This window comes from Citrus sinensis, chromosome 5, assembly GCF_022201045.2.
Source record: "Citrus sinensis cultivar Valencia sweet orange chromosome 5, DVS_A1.0, whole genome shotgun sequence".
In the NCBI taxonomy this organism is placed as follows: domain Eukaryota; kingdom Viridiplantae; phylum Streptophyta; class Magnoliopsida; order Sapindales; family Rutaceae; genus Citrus; species Citrus sinensis.
In genome coordinates this window covers 25,916,806-25,934,679 of record NC_068560.1, presented here as the reverse complement: position 1 = coordinate 25,934,679, position 17,874 = coordinate 25,916,806, and the positions used below count along the sequence as shown (strand labels likewise).

Sequence of the window (17,874 nt, the reverse complement as noted above, 5' to 3'; positions counted from 1 at the left end):
TCTGAAAGTCTCTTTAACCCTTAAATTAATCAAAGAGATGCGTGCATCATGTTTGCGATCGTATACCTATTGGTAGACAATTATGTACGAAATTATGTAACTTCATGACAGTATCAATGAAAAAAGAAAAGTTTAGGGGGTCAATTGGACACCATCTGCCATCATGTTGGGTCACTGTAGGCACCATCTTGATCCTCCCCCGACCCTAGGCGAGGATTGATGATGATTGTCGGTTAATCCAAAGATTTTTTAAAGGTTAAAAAAAAAAACTATAAATTGTGGCATCAACTTTGTAATTTCTTTAAGCCATTAAAATAAAATATATAAAAGTTGGGTCCTCTCTTGAACATAGTTTAAATTTAATAAATAAGTAAACATTATTATTATTCTTGTGCTGTCAACATTTGTGTGTGTGTTTTTTTTTTGGTTAATTTTATTAACAACTAAACACTAATAGTCTATATTTGTTGAGTTGAAAACGTTGATCAAGATAGACATGTTGTAGTTTGCTTATATTAATGATCACGAGTTTAATTTAGAGATTTGAGCCCAAGTTCCCCCATTTATTTACGTTATTAATCATTTTTGTTGATTAACGCTAGCTAATTAATTAGAGGAATGTGATAACGAAAAGATGAAAATACCTGCTCAAATGTTTAGTGATTTGGAACAAGTCAGCTGAGGCTAAGCATTTTTATTAATTTAGGCAATTAGATCATGAATGGGCAATCTTTTTGTTTGATCAATTACCTCAAATACTCTCATTGTACTAACGTCGTCAAATAATCAAAACTGATCATCATTATTCATTAATTAAACGCTACTGTAGAAACTAGAAAGCTTGACCGAGCTTACAAGTTCCAAGTTGGAAGATCATGTCGGCAGCATTAGCAACTGTCAGGAATCTTTATACAAGTTGTGATCCACCGGAGTTTCATCGTTTACTTTTTCTTTATACAAGTTGCTGACTTAAATTTTTTAAAATATAAAGTCAGTGAATCCCGCTGTAGAAATCAAATAATTGGCTACCATTTGTCCGACGCACATCTCCCAACCATGCAAGTCTTTCTCCATCTCAATCAACATTCTCAATCATCGTGAATGTTTTTATTCTTCAGCTTTGCTCCTTTCCGCCATCAACTCTTTGGACCTTTCACTGGATCAAGCAACACCTTTGGTTATTACAATCTTCGGATCTCAACATTACTACGAATCGTACGTGCACCTGTTTCCTTTATTTAGTTTTGCTCTGTTCCCTGTCCACTTGTCTCTGTTTTGTTCTGTATCTACTCTTCTGATGTATTTTTACGCTGTCAATAAATCCCTTCTCTTCTTCATCTCTACATCTTTTTAGTTGTTGTCTCTGTTCAGCTTCCTTTTGGTTCGCTTCACTTCACATCTACATACTTTACAAAATTCTAAAATTTGACCCAAAAAAAAAAAAAAGAGAGAAAAGGGAAAGAATTGAAGATGGTGGAAAGCATAGTAACTGTTGTGTTAGAAGTTGCAAAGTGCTTGGGTCCTCCCACTGAAAGACAATTGAGTTATGTGCGCAACTACAGGAGCAACTTTGAGAATCTCAAGACTGAACTTGAGAAGCTCAAGGATGACGGTGCCAGTATGCAGCACGGGGTTGATGAGGCTAAAAGAAAAGGAGAAGAGATCGAAAAGAACGTTGAGAAATGGCTTGCAACTTGCAAGTGTCAACAACATCATTACTGAGGCTGAGAAATTTACAGGCGATGCAGATAAAGCAAACAAGCGTTGTTTCATGGGGCTGTGTCCAAATTTGAAGACCCGCCATCAGCTTAGCAAGGAAGCGGTGAGGCAATTCGAAGCTATTGTCAAACTTCGGGAAGCTGGGAGATTTGATAGAATTTCCTACCGTAAAGCTCTGGAGGACATAAGGCTTATATCTAACAAAGACTACGAGGCATTTGAATCAAGAATCTCCACTTTGAATAATGTACTTCGTGCATTACAAGATCCTGATGTGAACATGGTTGGGATTTATGGAATGGGCGGCATCGGAAAGACGACACTAGCAAAAGAGGTTGCTATTCAGTTCAAGAGAGACCAGCTCTTTGATCAAGTGATTTTTGTGGAGGTGCCCCAGATTCCAGACATAAGAAAGATTCAAGGAGAAATCGCTGATAAATTAGGTCTCATATTTTTCGAAGAGACCGAATCTGGAAGGGCAAGGAGTCTTTATAATCGATTGAAGGATGAGAAAAAGATCCTTGTAATTTTAGATAATGTTTGGGAAAGTGTTGATTTGCAGGATGTAGGAATTCCTCACGGAGATAATCACAAGGGGTGTAAAATATTGATGACGGCAAGAAGTGAAGATATACTGTCACGGAAGATGGATTGCCGACATAATTTCTCAGTTGGCGTTCTAAGAGAAGACGAAGCTTGGAGTCTATTTGAGAAGATGGCAGGGGAGTACATCGAAAGTAGTGAATTCAAAGGGGTGGCCACGGAGGTGGCAAATGAATGTGCAGGTTTGCCTGTTTCCATTGTAACAGTAGCGAGGGCGTTGAGAAATAAGAGATTATTTGAATGGAAGGACGCTTTGGGACAGTTAAGAAGGCCTTCCTCAACGAACTTTAAAGATATACAGCCGGCTGCTTATTCAGCTATAGAGTTGAGTTACAACAAATTAGAAGGAGAGGAGCTCAAGAAGATCTTTTTGCTAATAGGCTACACCTACATATCGTCCATTAATGACGTGTTAATGTATGGCATGGGTTTGGGTTTGTTTCAAGGCATCAATAGGATGGAAGAAGCACGAGCTCGAGTGTATACATTGGTGTACAAACTCAAGGCTTCTTGTATGTTGCTTGAGCATGGAAGCAAAAATGAACATTGGTTTTCTATGCATGATGTTGTTCGTGATGTTGCCATAGCAATTGCAACCAGAGAACAAAATGTGCTTACGATGAGATATGAACTGGTTAATTCACGGGAATGGCTAGATGAAGGTGCGCTTAAGTTTTACACTTCGATTGTCTTACACGACAGCAAGATGAATGTTCTTCTTCCTGAAGTTTTGGAATGTCCTCAACTGCAACTTCTCTCTTTGTGGACTGAGAAATCTTCATTAATCACACTTCCAGACAATTTTTTCAGGAAGTTGACGCAAGTCAGAGTTTTAGACTTGACTTATATGCATCTATCATTACTGCCTTCATCACTTGGTCTCCTAACAAACCTTCGAACATTGTGTTTGTATTGCAGCGAATTGCAAGATATAGCTGTTATAGGAGAATTAAAGAACCTAGAAATCCTTTGCTTAAGGGGTTCTTATATTGAGCAGTTGCCTGTGGAAATAGGCCAATTGACTCGGTTAAGGTCGCTTGATTTGAGAGACTGTGACAGACTACAGGTTATTCCCCCAAATGTTTTATCAAATTTATCCCATTTGGAGGAATTATACATTCGTAGCTTTAATAAGTGGGAGGTGGAGGTGGAAGCTGCAGGGGTCAAGAATGCAAGCCTTGAAGAGTTGAAGCATTTGCCTAACTTGACCACCTTAGAATTATGCATCCCAGATGTCAACACTCTGCCGAAGGGGCTGTTCTTCGAGAAGCTGGAAAGGTACAGAATATGTGTTGGACGTTGGTGTTGGGAGGATACCTCACCTACGTGTTCTAGAACATTCAGACTCCTCCTTGGCACCGACAATTGTATCAGCTTCAAGAGTGGGCATATCGTGCAACTTCAGCGAATTGAAGACCTTTGTTTATCTGGATTGCCAGACCAAGATATCATTGAATTAGTTAATAACAAATTGGGCTCTTATTCTTCCCAACTGAAGCATCTCTGGGTTGAAGGTTGTCAAGCCCCCAGTCCGAAAGAGTCAAAGGTATGATATGATCTTCCTAAATTTCGAACATATCAAAGCAGCCAGTGCAAAAAACAGATTCTTCATTTCTTATGAGTATGACTATGTTCTAAACAGAGATGCAAGGAATCGACAAGTGAAATGCGATCGAATGAAATCATTTTGGAGGACCATGTCAACGTTCCTAATACATTTTTCCTCAAGGTCGGATATTAATGATCCAATGGTCATATTCTTATGATTTTTTCCTTTTTTTGTTGCTGCTTTATTATATATTCTCCTTTCCTAGGAAATATAGGCTAGAGTGAATCAGGGATTAACGAACATATTTCATAATTATATTAAAATTTTCATCCCGAGTAACGTAGGTGTAACAAATACATTCTCGGATGAAAGAAAAAGTACTCTGAATGCACTTATATACTGACTTTGACCTCCTCATATAACGGTTGGAAAGTTTTGTGAACAGGGTGGGTTACCAAACTTGGAGACCTTGGAGCTGTATAATGTAAATGTGGAGAGGATTTGGAAAAGCCAACTTCCGGCCATGTCTTGTGGCATTCAAACTTTAACCCGGTTGATTGTATATGGCTGTGGGGAATTAAGATGTCTGTTTTCATCTTCTATAGATAACAGCTTTATTCGACTCCAACACCTTGAGATAGATGAGTGCCCTATTTTGGAAGAGATAATAGTCATAGACCAGCAAGAAAGGAAGAATGTTGTGTTCCCTCAGTTACAATTTCTAAAGATGGTAGATCTCGAAAAGCTCACAAGCTTCTGCACAGGAGATGTGCACATTGAATTTCCAACATTGGAAACTTTAGAAGTAATAAGGTGTCCTGAATTCCTTTTAACTGCTCATGACTTGACAAAAGAGGTACGTACAAGATTTAAAATTTACTCTTAATAATTGGCATTACGTTTTCTTTTTGGTCCTGATTTATCATGCATCCAACCAGGTATTCCCCAATTTGAAATATTTGACCATTGAAGGAAAGAAGATACCAATGGCAGCTGAGTTTCCAGAGGACATGTTTTGCAAACTCAACTTTCTTGATGTTATATTTGAAGAGTCAACTACTATTTCATCACTTGATTTCCTTCGGAGATTTCACAGCATAAGAGAACTCACAATAAGGGGAGGAGGATATGTTGGGGGCGTTAAGCCATCATATGGAGTAGAAAATTGGACGAAGGCAATCATAAGGAATCTACACAATTGTTGTGATCTGAAGCATATTTTGATCCAGGAATCCAAAATGGACAATTTGGTTCATCTAACAGTTGAGTATTGTGACCATTTGATTAATCTAGTGCCACCTTCAACATCGTTTCAGAATCTGACAACTTTGAAGGTGTGGAGATGCAAAGGATTGATAAATGTGCTAACATCCTCGACAGCAAAGAGTTTGGTACGACTGACAGAGATGAGTATCGTTGACTGCAGCATGATAACAGAAGTAGTGGCAGATGATGAGGGAAATGCTGCAAAAGATGAAATTGTTTTCAGCGAGTTGATGGACTTGGAGCTTTGTGATTTAAGAAGACTTACAAGCTTCTGCTCTGGCAACTGCGCCTTCAAGTTCCCAGCTTTGACATATTTAAGTGTGGATAAATGCCCCAATATGAAGATTTTCTCTGGAAAAGAATTAAGCACTCCCAGTTTACACGAAGTAGAGAAACGCTGGCTGTCTGGTGAGTATTGGACTTGGAAGGGCGACCTTAATTCTACCATACAACTGATATATCTTGAAACAAAGGTACGTATTCATTACTGAGAGACCCAAAAGTTACTGTTCAATTAGATTAAGCACTCCCATTTTATTTGAAAACTGTTGTTCCTGCTTTCACCTTCAATTTGTTTTGTTCGTTGTTTACAGGAAGTCCAAAATCATAAAGATGATTCAGGCCAACCTTCTGTGCAGCATCAGGAATGAGGCCAATTTTCATTGAAATTTCTGAGACATGGTATGCAGCTCGTGTATTTTCTATCAAAGTTAAGACGGTAAGAGGGCCTTCATTTTTTATTTTTATTGTTCTACATTTTGGCTTCTCTTGATTACTCAAACCCAGTTTCAAAGAGTTATTTTTTTTTTGATTACATGAGACTATTGCTCAGATTACAACTCATATACATGAGACTATTACTGATATTTACAAATCAGACTATTACTGGGACCAACTGACATCAATACTAATGGAGCTCTGCCCAGTTTCAAAGAGTTATAATACAACACTTTCGGAAATTTCTTTCACTCACATCATTCCAGGTTGAATGGTGGAAGGGTCCTTCATCTATGCCGTTTCAGACATCTTGAAAGACTATATAAGAATCTAAATTAAAGATGTGTGAATCAGACTTGTCTTGTGTGCACGTGAGCCATGTGTTAGATTGCTGGTGTAGTAGTAAAAGTAGACATTCAGCACATGTTCATTGTAGTAAATATTCAACAAAGATGATAATACAGCAATAGAAATTGGAGTTTTAGGCCATCAGACACAAACAATTGTGAAACAAGTGGGTAGAGGGAATAATAAAAATCGAAAGACATGGATGGGAAGAATATGAGATCATTGATAGAACCTAAATACAAATTCAATCAATTCATTAAGCCATCAAAAGTTAGTTATAACCACTATATCTTAACATATGTAATTTACCATCATCTAAAACCACTATATCCTAACATATGTAATGTACCATTATCAATTTTTGCTATGTTATGTCTGTATAGCCTAATATGCTTGGCTTGGTTTTGTCTAATATGTTTAGCTTGGTTTTGTATCCTTTCCAAACATATGAATATTTACTCAAGCGCATGTTTGGGCCATCTGAACATTGAGTGGTTTGATATCTCTGCAGCGCATGTAGGTCAGAAACTGACCAGGCAGCTCCTCCAAAAGTGCTTGTACAACAGAAATTTGCCCACCTGTTCAGAAAACAATGTGTTCGTTTGTTAACGCATGAAAAAATTCAGAAACTTTTGTGAATTAACTCCCAAATTCAATAGTTTGAACTAATTTTGTCAAAGAATCATATGCACTCACTATGAACTTCTCGCATTGGAACAAATTGTACTATATCTCTGGTAGCTACCCGATCAGTAGAGCTCTCTAATCTACGGCCATTATCAGCATCAAGAATCTGCCAACAAAGTTATCAGCATCAAGAATCTGCAACAAAAGTGGGATAATACCACACTGCATATGTACTCTAAATTGAATCTATCAAACTATAGAAAAAAGAAGTTCAATGCTAGTAAGAAGATATTCCAGTTGGAAAACATTGTGTACCTCCATTTGTGTAAAATCTGCACCTCCCACACCCACAATTAGAATTGACAGGGGAAGATCAGAAGCCCTTACCAAAGCATCTTTCGTTTCTTGGAGATCTGTCAGAACTCCATCCTAAATAGACAATGCAAATTTACAAATCACCCAAAAAGAATGATACAAAGAGAAAACTGTGAATATATAGAATCATTGTAATCACCGTTATAATAAGTAAGACGAAATACTTGCTTCTGTCGTATGAGAGGGACTGTCCAGCAATTCGTGCAGCTGTGTTGATCACTTGACCAAACAGAGTCGGTCCTGCCAAAGCAACATTGTTTAGAGCGCTTGCATAAGCAGCCATAATGCCTTCAACTCCATCTACCTATTAAATAAAGAAACGCAGTTAATGAAAAAATGGAAGAGGATCAAATACCCATCTTTTAGGATAAAATTCCAAGGAAATTTTAAAAAAAAAATGTAGAAACGTATTATATTGTTTGTTATTAAAAATGAAAAGTTATGGGAGACAAGCCAACCAAATAAGGATTATAGCAAAGTTGCGAACTCCAGCTACCCCTACCTCAAAGCCACCTGCTCTTCCATTCAAGTTAAAACAATGTGATACAGTGCCATCAAATGTCTTCCCTCCAAATCCCCATGCAGGAAAGCGTCTATCAGAATCATAAAATTGTATGACCTCCCCAATTTCCGTTATTGCCTGTAAATGGTTGAAGAGGCCAATAACTAATCAGTGATAGTCTCTCTCAACTTCTACAAACTATTGAAATATGTATTTCACTATGATGGCCATAGAAAGACTTGAAAGTCACAGGCATTTTCTAAGTCAAAACACTGGACAAAAAGACCATTTTATGACCTTCAGAGTTCAGAGATCACTTGTCAAAGTGTGAGTCATAACAAAGCCTTACCTGCTGGTAAGAATTCAATCTGCCTGAAGGATCAATATAGTGCAAAGAATTTGGATTTCGAGGATTTCCATTTGAAGCTGGATGATTTTGCATTTAATGAGAGACAAGATGAAATTGGACCAAATAAGAGGAAATAAACAAAACAAAAAGATTATATTGCAAATTTATCTTCAACAAGTAATCTCTTTCTAATTACCTGTAAAGTCGACTGCAACCATAAAATTCAACTCAAAGCCACTAGATATGTAATCCAGAAAACTATATTGCTCTTTCTCAACAAACTTTTCAACAAACAACTGACTTTTCAGAACCTAGGAAAAAGTCAGATAAAAAATAAAGTGATATTAAATTATCAAAAACCGTAAGCATGAACAAACACCTTTGGTGGAGTTAAAACAAAAAAGAATAAACACCTTGTCATGGCCACGTTGAGTTGATGGTAACATAAAAGTTGCACCAGTTCTTTCTTGATGAAGTTTCTCCAGGTCTCCAACTGATTTCTGAATTTTACTAATAACAGAAATAGAAAACCTTGACATCAGAAAGGCAAAAGGATAAAAGAGGGAAGCTGATGACATTAAGAAATTTAACAGTTACCCCATCAGTACGTGATTTCCACTGGTATTGAAATCAAAACATTCAATGATTAATGGGTTTTCCTGTACCAAAGAGAATCATAAACTAAAAAACATTTCCCCATGACCAAACTTCACTACCTAATATACATTTAAGTAACAAACACAAGAAGATGACAAGGTTACCTTGCTCACAAATTGTTGCATGCTCAAAGTTATTGGTCTCCAAATGGGATTCAAGTTATTGTTTATCACCTCAGTCTTGTAGATAGGAACAGAATTTCCACTCTCAACAATTCTAGATATTCTTAAGAATGGATCCTATAGAATATAAGAAGAAGAAGAAATAGCATCTAAATTAATAGATTAATTAGTGAACCTCCAAACTTAGCTACTTTGTCAGAACTTACACTTTTGGAAAACAGGTCTACATTTTGCAAATGTGAGCAACGGAATGCTATTTCAACAGCACTCTTGGAAGCAACCGTTTCCTCAGCATGGACAGAGAGTGTCCCAAAGTTTCTTGAAACTCGAAGTCCATAATTGTTATGGAGTTTTAAGGTTAAAGTTCGATTTTGTTTAGTCACTATCTGCATTTAAAAGGAAAATATGACACTTGTTAGTGCAAAAGAAGAATGCTAAAGAAGAAGACGAATGCTAGTAAAAAGCATCTGAGAATATTTTGCCCTTTTTTTGATAGGAAACAGATTTTTACAGAAAATTAGATGGGCATATTTTGCCCATTGAATAAAGAGAAAATACATAAATTCATCAAACAAAATATAACCCAGAAACTTACCTCAGAGAGAACACAACTAGCTTCTCCCAGGAAGTCTTGATCCTCCAACTTTAGCATCTGCAGGGCAATGTAAATAAGAAGTTTGAGCTTTAAACTTCACACTTCAACAAATATTTTGTCATGAGATAATAATGACTTGAAAGTAATTAGGGATCACTGCTGCAAAGAATCAAAAGAACACTAGATTTCCTACTTAATGTCTTAGAATCCATCTGGATTTGTTCATTTTCTCTTTCCACTGGCATAAATTTACATATTTATCATTTTTCCCAGTAATGTTAATACCATTTACAATTGACATAAATAATCATCACATTTTTAGATTATCTAACTGTTTTCAGCAAATGCTTCCAAATGATTACAGTTTCTAGGATTATAACCGTCAAAATTTTATCATTTTGACTCAAATTCCACAGACGAATACATCATAGGCTCTAAAGATATACTTATCCATTTCAATACTGACAATATGGTCATTTTTTACAGAAACTTCTTTAGGTCATGGCAGCAACTATTTAACTGTATTGTTTTTAACAACATAGATCAAAATTCCACTTTGGAAAAAAGAAAATTTAGCCGTAAGGACCATCAGAAAAATTGTTCTTTCCCAGTTATGGTAGCAGGACAAATATGTCAAACCTTGCAAGATGCAATAGCAGAAAGTTCCATAATAACTACCCTGGCCTTAAGATTTGTTTATGGTATATGACAGCCAACTTTTTAAGTTTCTTGCCATGCTAAATGTTAGTTTATAATCAATCAAGTATTCCCAAATTTCCCGAAATTGATAGAAACTATTGCTGATGCAATTTAGTTTAGATGTATGCTTAGACAACAAATGGATCAGTCAAATGCCTTGGCTAACTCTAAACTTTGGAACTGAAGTATGTGCGTATCATTTACATCTGAATTGAGAGAAAAAAAAATAATTAAGAAATTTTTATATACCTTCACTGGAATATTGTGGTACTTGGTATCCACATCATACACACGAAAGCTGGAAAAAGAAGAAAAACATTAAGAAATTCGAAAACATTAAATATTATCAAATCAAGCAAGGCTTAAGCGCATGACCTATCAAAAAAAAAAAACTTTAAAAAGAACACACTAAAAACTTACACCAAGGGCTGGACGATCTCAAACTGAAAAGCAATTGAAATCTTTCCAATCCAAGCAGGATTCAGATTGTTCATAATCACCTCTGTACGTCCAATCTCCTCCAGCCTCCCATCTCTTTTCTTTGCATACACAACTGCCATGGGATCACTCTATGACACAAAAAGACATGTAAATACATTTGCTTGTGAATATAAAAATTAAAAAAAAAACAGAAGGCATATGGGTATGTATCCACTTATGTCATATAAATATAGACATATATTAGTTAAATAACTTTAGTTGTCATATAAATATAGACATTTATTAGTTAAATAACTTTAGTTAGTAATCCATCGTTAAAATTCAGCAGCATTTTATGTATGCTAGTATCAGCCAGTAAAAAGATATACGGCTGATAAATGTTCATTATCAAAGAATTTTATCTTGCACATATAACATATTTGACTAGTGCACAAAATTGCAAAAACAATAAAACCACCAACCATGACTTGTTATACATTATCTGGAACTCTCAAGTTACTGCTCCTTACTGGATTACATTGGAGATAGACAGTGTATATAACAAACTATTCTTCTTTGTCTAAGTTTAGAATTTTGGTGCCAGCACTAAGCGTTATTCAGATCATATATCCCTAGACCCTTCATGAACAGAGAAAGGATATTGACAGGGCCATTATGAACAAATAAGCAGATCATATAAGGAGGATACAAGATAACATGAGAATCAATCACCAAGACTATCAACAGCATGAACATGGCATTATTAGACATAAGACAACAATAATATGAAGGCGTACCTTTGATGCGATGTCAAGATCACGTAACTTTGAAGCAGATAAAGATAACTGCAATTTATATTCAAAAACATAAGAAAGAATACAGATACATGAAAAAGCGGAAAAGGAGTAATCCATGCATATGCTGCACGAAATGAAAATTGTCAGTACGATGTGGGTCAACTGACAGGCAATATGTATCTGTCATAAACAGAACATGCAGAAAACCATCATTTCGGATTCTGACAGAATCACTTCTAATATTAAATCTTATAAGCAGCAAGCAATAATATATGTAATTAAGTTTTATATAACAACAGGATGTGACACGTCAATTACAAGCATTGAACCACATTTAATTTGTTATCATATGACTTGTTTCCTTTTCTCCAGGAAAGTTTCCAAGGAGATCCTCAGGTAAGGTCCACATCAATACAGGAATATTACAATTACTTGGTGGTCCATGTTATGGAAAGACATTCTTATCCTCGTAACAACATAATCCTGAATCCACAATTTTTTATAAAGTTAATGGTTTGTCTTATGCAAACCAGCATTCACAAAATCATGATCCAATCAGGGGAGCATTATCATGGGGAATCTTCACGAGGGGTATAAGTCAAATTTGATCACGAGGGGTATGAGTTAAATTTGATACATGAGGCATAACAGAATAGTCAACTTGGAGGATACACAGGAAAACCACTGTGCATTCAACAGGATCAAACATCAACTTTCTCAATGTTCACAAGGCCACTGTGCATTCAACACCATTCTTTTTTTATTTACCTTAACCAATCTTAATCTAAAATTCACTTCACAGAATGTTGTTATTGGGTATAAGCAGTTAAACTTACTGTTCTCCATATGCAAAACAAAAGCAGTTGCTTGGTGTGAAATCATCGAACCAACACCAGCAAAAGATCAGCCACCAGAACAAATTCAAAAAAAAGGCTTGTTTGGGATTGCGGTTGATTCTTGAATAGGAATTTACTCTCTAATTATGTTCGAATTATCAAATAACTTTTATCAAATATAGACGATTTAAGTTGTTCGATGTTACACTGAAAAGTCATCAAATAAGTAATAATAACAAACATAATTTGATAATAGATTTTCAAACGAGTGACCATTTTAGAATCCATCACAATTACCAACATGAACGAAATCAGATTTAAAAAATTATAAATAAATTAAAAAACATAAACTAATCATAGATTTTTAATTAATTAATTAATTAACTGAAAATAGTTTATTAATAGTGGCAGTGAAAGACTCATATAATTCAGGTACACACATATACCTCGATTTGGGTGAAAAGGGCTTGAAGGCCGCGAGATTTGAAGAAGAAATCAACGGCGTCATTTTGACCAGAGACATTGGTGTGATCAGCCGCGCTGGTGGGCCGGAGCTGGGCCCCACCTACGGCTTGTTTCCCTCCCCTCACATCACTCCCAGACAAACATAATCCCATCTGTTTTTCTTTTTCTCTCTCTCTCTCTTTATTCTCGAAAATTAAATAATTAATCGAAAAAATTTACCTAAAAGTTTTTGCAAGTTTGTGTGAAGAGTACGGAGTCTCACTGTTCGGTTGACGTTCTTTAATCTCTCAAATCCGTAGCCTCTGACAGGGAACTGGAGCGGGGCTTTATTTATAGGCTTTTTGCGCTTGAGTCGTCGTATTTGAATTTGACTCTGTTTCTCCGGCGAAAATGTAAAGAAATTTCTACTTTTTAATTCAATTGCTTTTTCATGAGGAAAAGATTTTGTCTTTTCCTTTTTCTCTCCAAAATATAGAATAATGTAGATGATGGATTGTTTTACTGTATTTGGAACGTTTAGGCCCACCTAATTATTAATAATAGATAATTATATCAAAATTTACCAACTTCATTTTAGCTATGATATTAGTTTGCGCACTACCAAATGATTAGATTTTGTTAATTTTTTTTTAACCATATCTTAGGGAATAAGTTTACATTCTACGAAGACAAATACTAGAATTTAGAGTAAAGAATCGATAAATTTGTAAAGAAATATGAAGAAACAGCAAGGTATTAATTGAAGAATTCAATTTCTCATTATATTTGGACATTTGGACGTCATTAATGTTAATTGATTTTTTTTCCGCGTAAAAAAGTTCCGGATTGATTTTGTTCCTCCAAATGCTATTCATTGGAAATAAGTTTATTTTTCTGACAACTTCAACTCATAAATTTTAATTATTTTGTTATAATAATAGTACGAACAATTCTATGTATTACGACAAAAAAAAAAAAAGAATTTTAAATTTATATCATATATAATTATATATAGAACTAATGCTAAGTTATATGCATGTAACTTACAACCTTTTCACATAAATAGTGAGTGAGCCCACATCACTCACTATTCATGTAAGAGGGTTATAAGTTACATGCATGTAACATAGGGGATCCTTATATATAGACTCAAGCAAGAGTATTATTTATCATGTAATTTATTAAACTAATCTCACCTAAAAAGTTGTTGAGAAAAGACAGTAAGTTAATATTTCGTCTTCCCCAAGGTTTTTGATTAAAAGAATGACTTGTTATGGCTGATATTGATAAATTAAAAAGGGAAAAATAATAAACAATGGAGGAATTTTCAAATTAGGTCAACAATCGTAGTCTATTTTGTTTCGTAATAATGGCAATGACGAAGCCCTTATAACATAAGCTTGCAAACGTAATCAAGATATCCGTGGAAAACAAGCAACAATTGCAATGGGGTGGAATAAAATGTCTAATATTTGAATTTTTTATTTCAATTTCTGTTTATATAATTTATTTAATTTATAATAAAGATGAATAATTAAATAAATTTTAAAATATCTTAAAATAAGAATAATACTATAAAATTATAATAAATGAAAGTTATTGATTATTATGAAAACAATAAGAAGAGAAATGGTATGTATTAATTTCTACATGAAGGAAACTGCCAACCTCCCTTTAATATGTTGTGACAATCATTAGAATTTCAATAAAATGATAAACTCCTCTACATAATCCATAGTCATTGATCACGTACGTGTACATTTAAGTTGGAAAAAAGAAGAAGAAGATAATTCAAGTATAATAAAATCAGAATGCGTATGTCATAACTAATTTCACTAAATGGTTATAATACGTTTTATGCACTTGAGATTTTCTCAAAATGAGAAAAGAAAAAGGCTCATTAGTCACTCCTATATATATGTGTGTGCGTGTGCGCGCGCGCTTAAACTTAACTCAGGATAATCTATATAGAACGTAAAATTGAGTTACGTATAAAAACGTAACTCAAGTGTCACATTATACGGCGCGCTTAAACTTTGATAATCTATATTATATGCCCATAAAATCAAGAATTTTACAATATATTAAAACCAATACAATCATCTAATAATGTATATATAATATATATAGTTAAATTTGATATAATCATCAATTGCATGATAATTTTACAAAATATAAATATTATCTATTTGTTGAATGACTAACTTTGTAGTATGATGTTTATAGAATTTTTCCGTAAAATCATTATTGTAATGAGGATTGTCGAGGGACGTGTTATTAATGAAAAGGACTGCACATGTTATCCAATAATTGAGACACTTGTCTTGTTAGAGGACATTTTCCAAGATTAAAGGTATAGAAGCCATTTGCAAAATTTCCAAGCGTGGAGAACATGCATGAATGCACGTGGAATTCCATGCATAAAATGATAAAATAGTCGTCAAGACTCTCCATAAATTGTAGATTCTATAGTTTGCAAAGAAGTTTCATTATTTAATTTCCAAGTCTTGGGTCGTGCCGCCTCGTACATGAATAAGATTACTTGCCACGATTACCAATTTTTTATCACTTTATTAATTCCTTTTCTTCCTGTACATGAATCTTGTTAAATTTCACTTGCTATTGTACTTTTTTTTTAAAATTTTAAATTCAACTTTCTATATCATACTTTGAATCTTGTTTAAGGAATCTTTGTATTCTTTTGTCCGCATGTCATGTGCAACACAAATAATATTTTACGTTACACTTGATATTCATTCATATAAATTAATCAAGGATAAGATACATATTGCCAAATTGATTAAAATAATCATAAATTTAAAATTAATAATTCCTTTATCCATAACACTGATAATAAAGTCCGATTATATATAGGCATGCACACTTTTTTCATGGGGGATTGATAATAAAATTTTATAGTGGGTAATTAGGTGCAACCGTGTTGGTAGATCTACCTACCTAATATTAATTAATGATTGAAAAGAATAACATTTAGTTCATAGTTAAACCAAGATTGAATTTTTCTTTTCTTTTTTAAATGACAAATGAGAGATGAATTCAAATTAATTAGGAATTTTTATCCATTATTTATTAGAGTTGTGCTTGTATTATTTTTTTTAAAAAAAAAACTACTAATTACAACAACCTTAAGTAAAACCAACATATATTATATAGCTCATCATGTGAGCACAGAATCCGACATTCCTTTGAGACTTATATCTCTCTCAAATTAAAATGCCGCAAACAAGAATAATAAACAAAATAATACATTTCCTTGCAACGACTCATTATGATTCCAAGTGAAATGGTTCGCTCGACCAAAAAATGCTGGAAAAAATGTAATTCAAGTTGGCTTCCTCTTTCATTCAGTTCAGAACTTTAGATTATTTGGTGTAAATGAAGGGAAAATGCCTACGAATTTGTTTTCAGCTTGCCCGTCGTCTTGGCCAGCTTCGAGTTGTTTTCGTAATTACGTCGTCACAACGACTGATGCGGAGTATGTAGAAAATAGAAAAAGTCATTCAAAGCCGTACAAAAGTGGATAACCAATCCAATCCACTTTTGGCTCGTCATTGAGTTCGAGGATTTGACAAATCACTTTTTGGTCTCCGGCGTGTGGTATACACACTCCCTTTTAATTACTATTATTAACACCATGTATATACATAAAAGATTTCAACCCTCCACATGTAAGGTCCATCGCTAAACCAAGAAGTTGTTTTCACCACAATATGAATATTACTTAGTTATGTCATAATATTATTAATAAAGATAGAAATTAATTTACTTTTTTTTTTGGAAAATAATTTTAAAATTTTTTAAATAGGTAAAAATTATTTTAAGCCCCATAGTTCGAGTCAATTACCTAGTTTGGTCAATATTATATTTTAAAAGATTATCCAGAACATCTCTTTTACTCATTGTTGGACATAAATTTCAAAGCAAAATTCTATATGATAAAGTTTAAAATTCAAACTTATTTAATATATAGCAGATGAAAGATAGAAAATAATTAAGTAGATTTTATCCAAAAAAAATATAGAATATATATATATATTTAGTAAATTTCTAAAAATATATTGACTCCTCCTTGGGTACATAAACTACAGGGACAAACAGACATTTCCTTTTTTGTTTTATGCAAGTCGTCGCAAGGATTATTCGTTGATTGCCCACCTAAGCTCAAGCCTATCTATTAAATACTTTATTGGAAAATAGAAAATAATTAGGTAGATTTTAACCAAAAAAGAATATAGAATATATACATATATATATATATATATATATATATATATATATATATATATATATATATATATATATATATATATATATATATTTTTGGAGTGAATTTCTAAAAATAGAATTGACTCCTCCATGGGTACATAAACTACAGGGACAAAGAGACATTCCCTTTTTTGTTTTATGCAAGTCGTCGCAAGGATTATTCGTTGTGCGTGTACGTACAATGACATGTCATGAGTTATCCATTGAGACGTTTCCAAGACAACATTTTGTGATGTACTATATGCATACTAAATTACAAGTGCATTTGTTGGGTAGATGCATGCATGGACGTGGAATTCCATGCATAAAATGATAAAAATACTTTTTCAATTTTTCTTAGTTTAATTTGCAAAGATGTTTCACCATTAATTTGAAGTCTTTAATTAGGTCTGGAAATCTCTATGCATACTTAACCAATAAACATATTAAGTGAAATTTGCTTTAAAAATAGATCATTAAAGGATCCATCCCCTTAATGCTTCCCAATCACTCTCTATCATCGAAGTTATTTGTGCCAACCGCCAATGCACTAGCAAATATTGATTCATGTTTAAGCTCATGTGTCACATACTCATGAATACTTAGTGATCATTTATAAATGTTAATTAATTAATTGAGTAAAAGAGCAACATTAAAAAAAAAAAATTCCCGTTACGCTACTCTATATATATAACGCGTGATAAATTAATTAATAGGGAGTTAGTGAGTCACAGGGCAGCTAATCTGTTTAAGCTTGAATTTTTAATTCTGCATAGCAATGAATTCACGACGGCTCTAGCACTAATCTTATCCACTCATCCTTCCCGTAAATTATTTCCTACTCGTTTACCAATTGTTCTATCTCTTTATTCAAATTTCCAACAAAGAAATAGTTATGTCCTTTTATCCATATCTCACTTGCAACACACCTAATCTTTTTTATGGTAAACTGGAAAAAAAAAAATTAGGGGTGGGCTAAGCCG

At 34.0% G+C, this 17,874-nt stretch overlaps 3 protein-coding genes across 30 annotated transcripts in view; 2 read left to right on the top strand and 1 right to left on the bottom strand.

Moving 5' to 3' along the window:
- LOC102613633 (probable disease resistance protein At4g27220) overlaps positions 1-17,874 on the top strand; it is a 214,808-nt gene that overhangs the window by 11,389 nt on the left and 185,545 nt on the right. The window lies entirely within an intron of this gene.
- Positions 1-17,874, bottom strand: part of LOC102629844 (protein BONZAI 3-like) — a 100,957-nt gene that overhangs the window by 22,847 nt on the left and 60,236 nt on the right. For 2 of the 20 annotated variants that reach the window (XR_008055431.1, XM_052442908.1), the window contains exons 1-13: positions 12,628-13,113; positions 11,346-11,393; positions 10,549-10,697; positions 10,378-10,426; positions 9,430-9,486; positions 9,041-9,220; positions 8,817-8,951; positions 8,653-8,714; positions 8,469-8,565; positions 8,252-8,366; positions 8,056-8,132; positions 7,707-7,844; positions 7,344-7,508 (exon numbers count right to left, since the gene is read on the bottom strand). Coding sequence is in view for 7 of the 20 variants with exons in the window: in XM_052442908.1 (XP_052298868.1) it covers positions 7,344-7,508; positions 7,707-7,844; positions 8,056-8,132; positions 8,252-8,366; positions 8,469-8,565; positions 8,653-8,714; positions 8,817-8,951; positions 9,041-9,220; positions 9,430-9,486; positions 10,378-10,426; positions 10,549-10,697; positions 11,346-11,393; positions 12,628-12,798 (1,443 nt within the window). In the remaining 13 variants the exon portion in view is untranslated. The other 18 variants (XR_008055429.1, XM_052442904.1, XM_052442903.1 and 15 more) reach the window with 18 other exon arrangements.
- LOC127902800 (probable disease resistance protein At4g27220) lies at positions 1,049-7,134 on the top strand. 2 transcript variants are annotated; one of them, XM_052442897.1, is made up of 6 exons: positions 1,049-3,868; positions 3,965-4,051; positions 4,317-4,727; positions 4,810-5,610; positions 5,731-5,855; positions 6,121-7,134. In XM_052442897.1, exons 1-5 carry the CDS (start codon positions 1,547-1,549, stop codon positions 5,785-5,787), a joined length of 3,678 nt encoding a protein of 1,225 aa, XP_052298857.1. In that variant the 5' UTR covers positions 1,049-1,546; the 3' UTR covers positions 5,788-5,855; positions 6,121-7,134. The 2 variants fall into 2 exon arrangements, with proteins under 2 accessions (XP_052298857.1, XP_052298858.1); XM_052442898.1 differs by having other exon boundaries at positions 1,050-3,868; positions 6,714-7,134.

Coding starts and splice junctions, on each gene's coding strand:
- LOC127902800 (XM_052442897.1), top strand. CDS start 1,547: ATGTGCGCAACTACAGGAGCAACTTTGAGAATCTCAAGACTGAACTTG. Junction 3,869..3,964: donor CCAGTCCGAAAGAGTCAAAG/GTATGATATGAT, acceptor TGTTCTAAACAG/AGATGCAAGGAATCGACAAG. Junction 5,611..5,730: donor TGATATATCTTGAAACAAAG/GTACGTATTCAT, acceptor CGTTGTTTACAG/GAAGTCCAAAATCATAAAGA.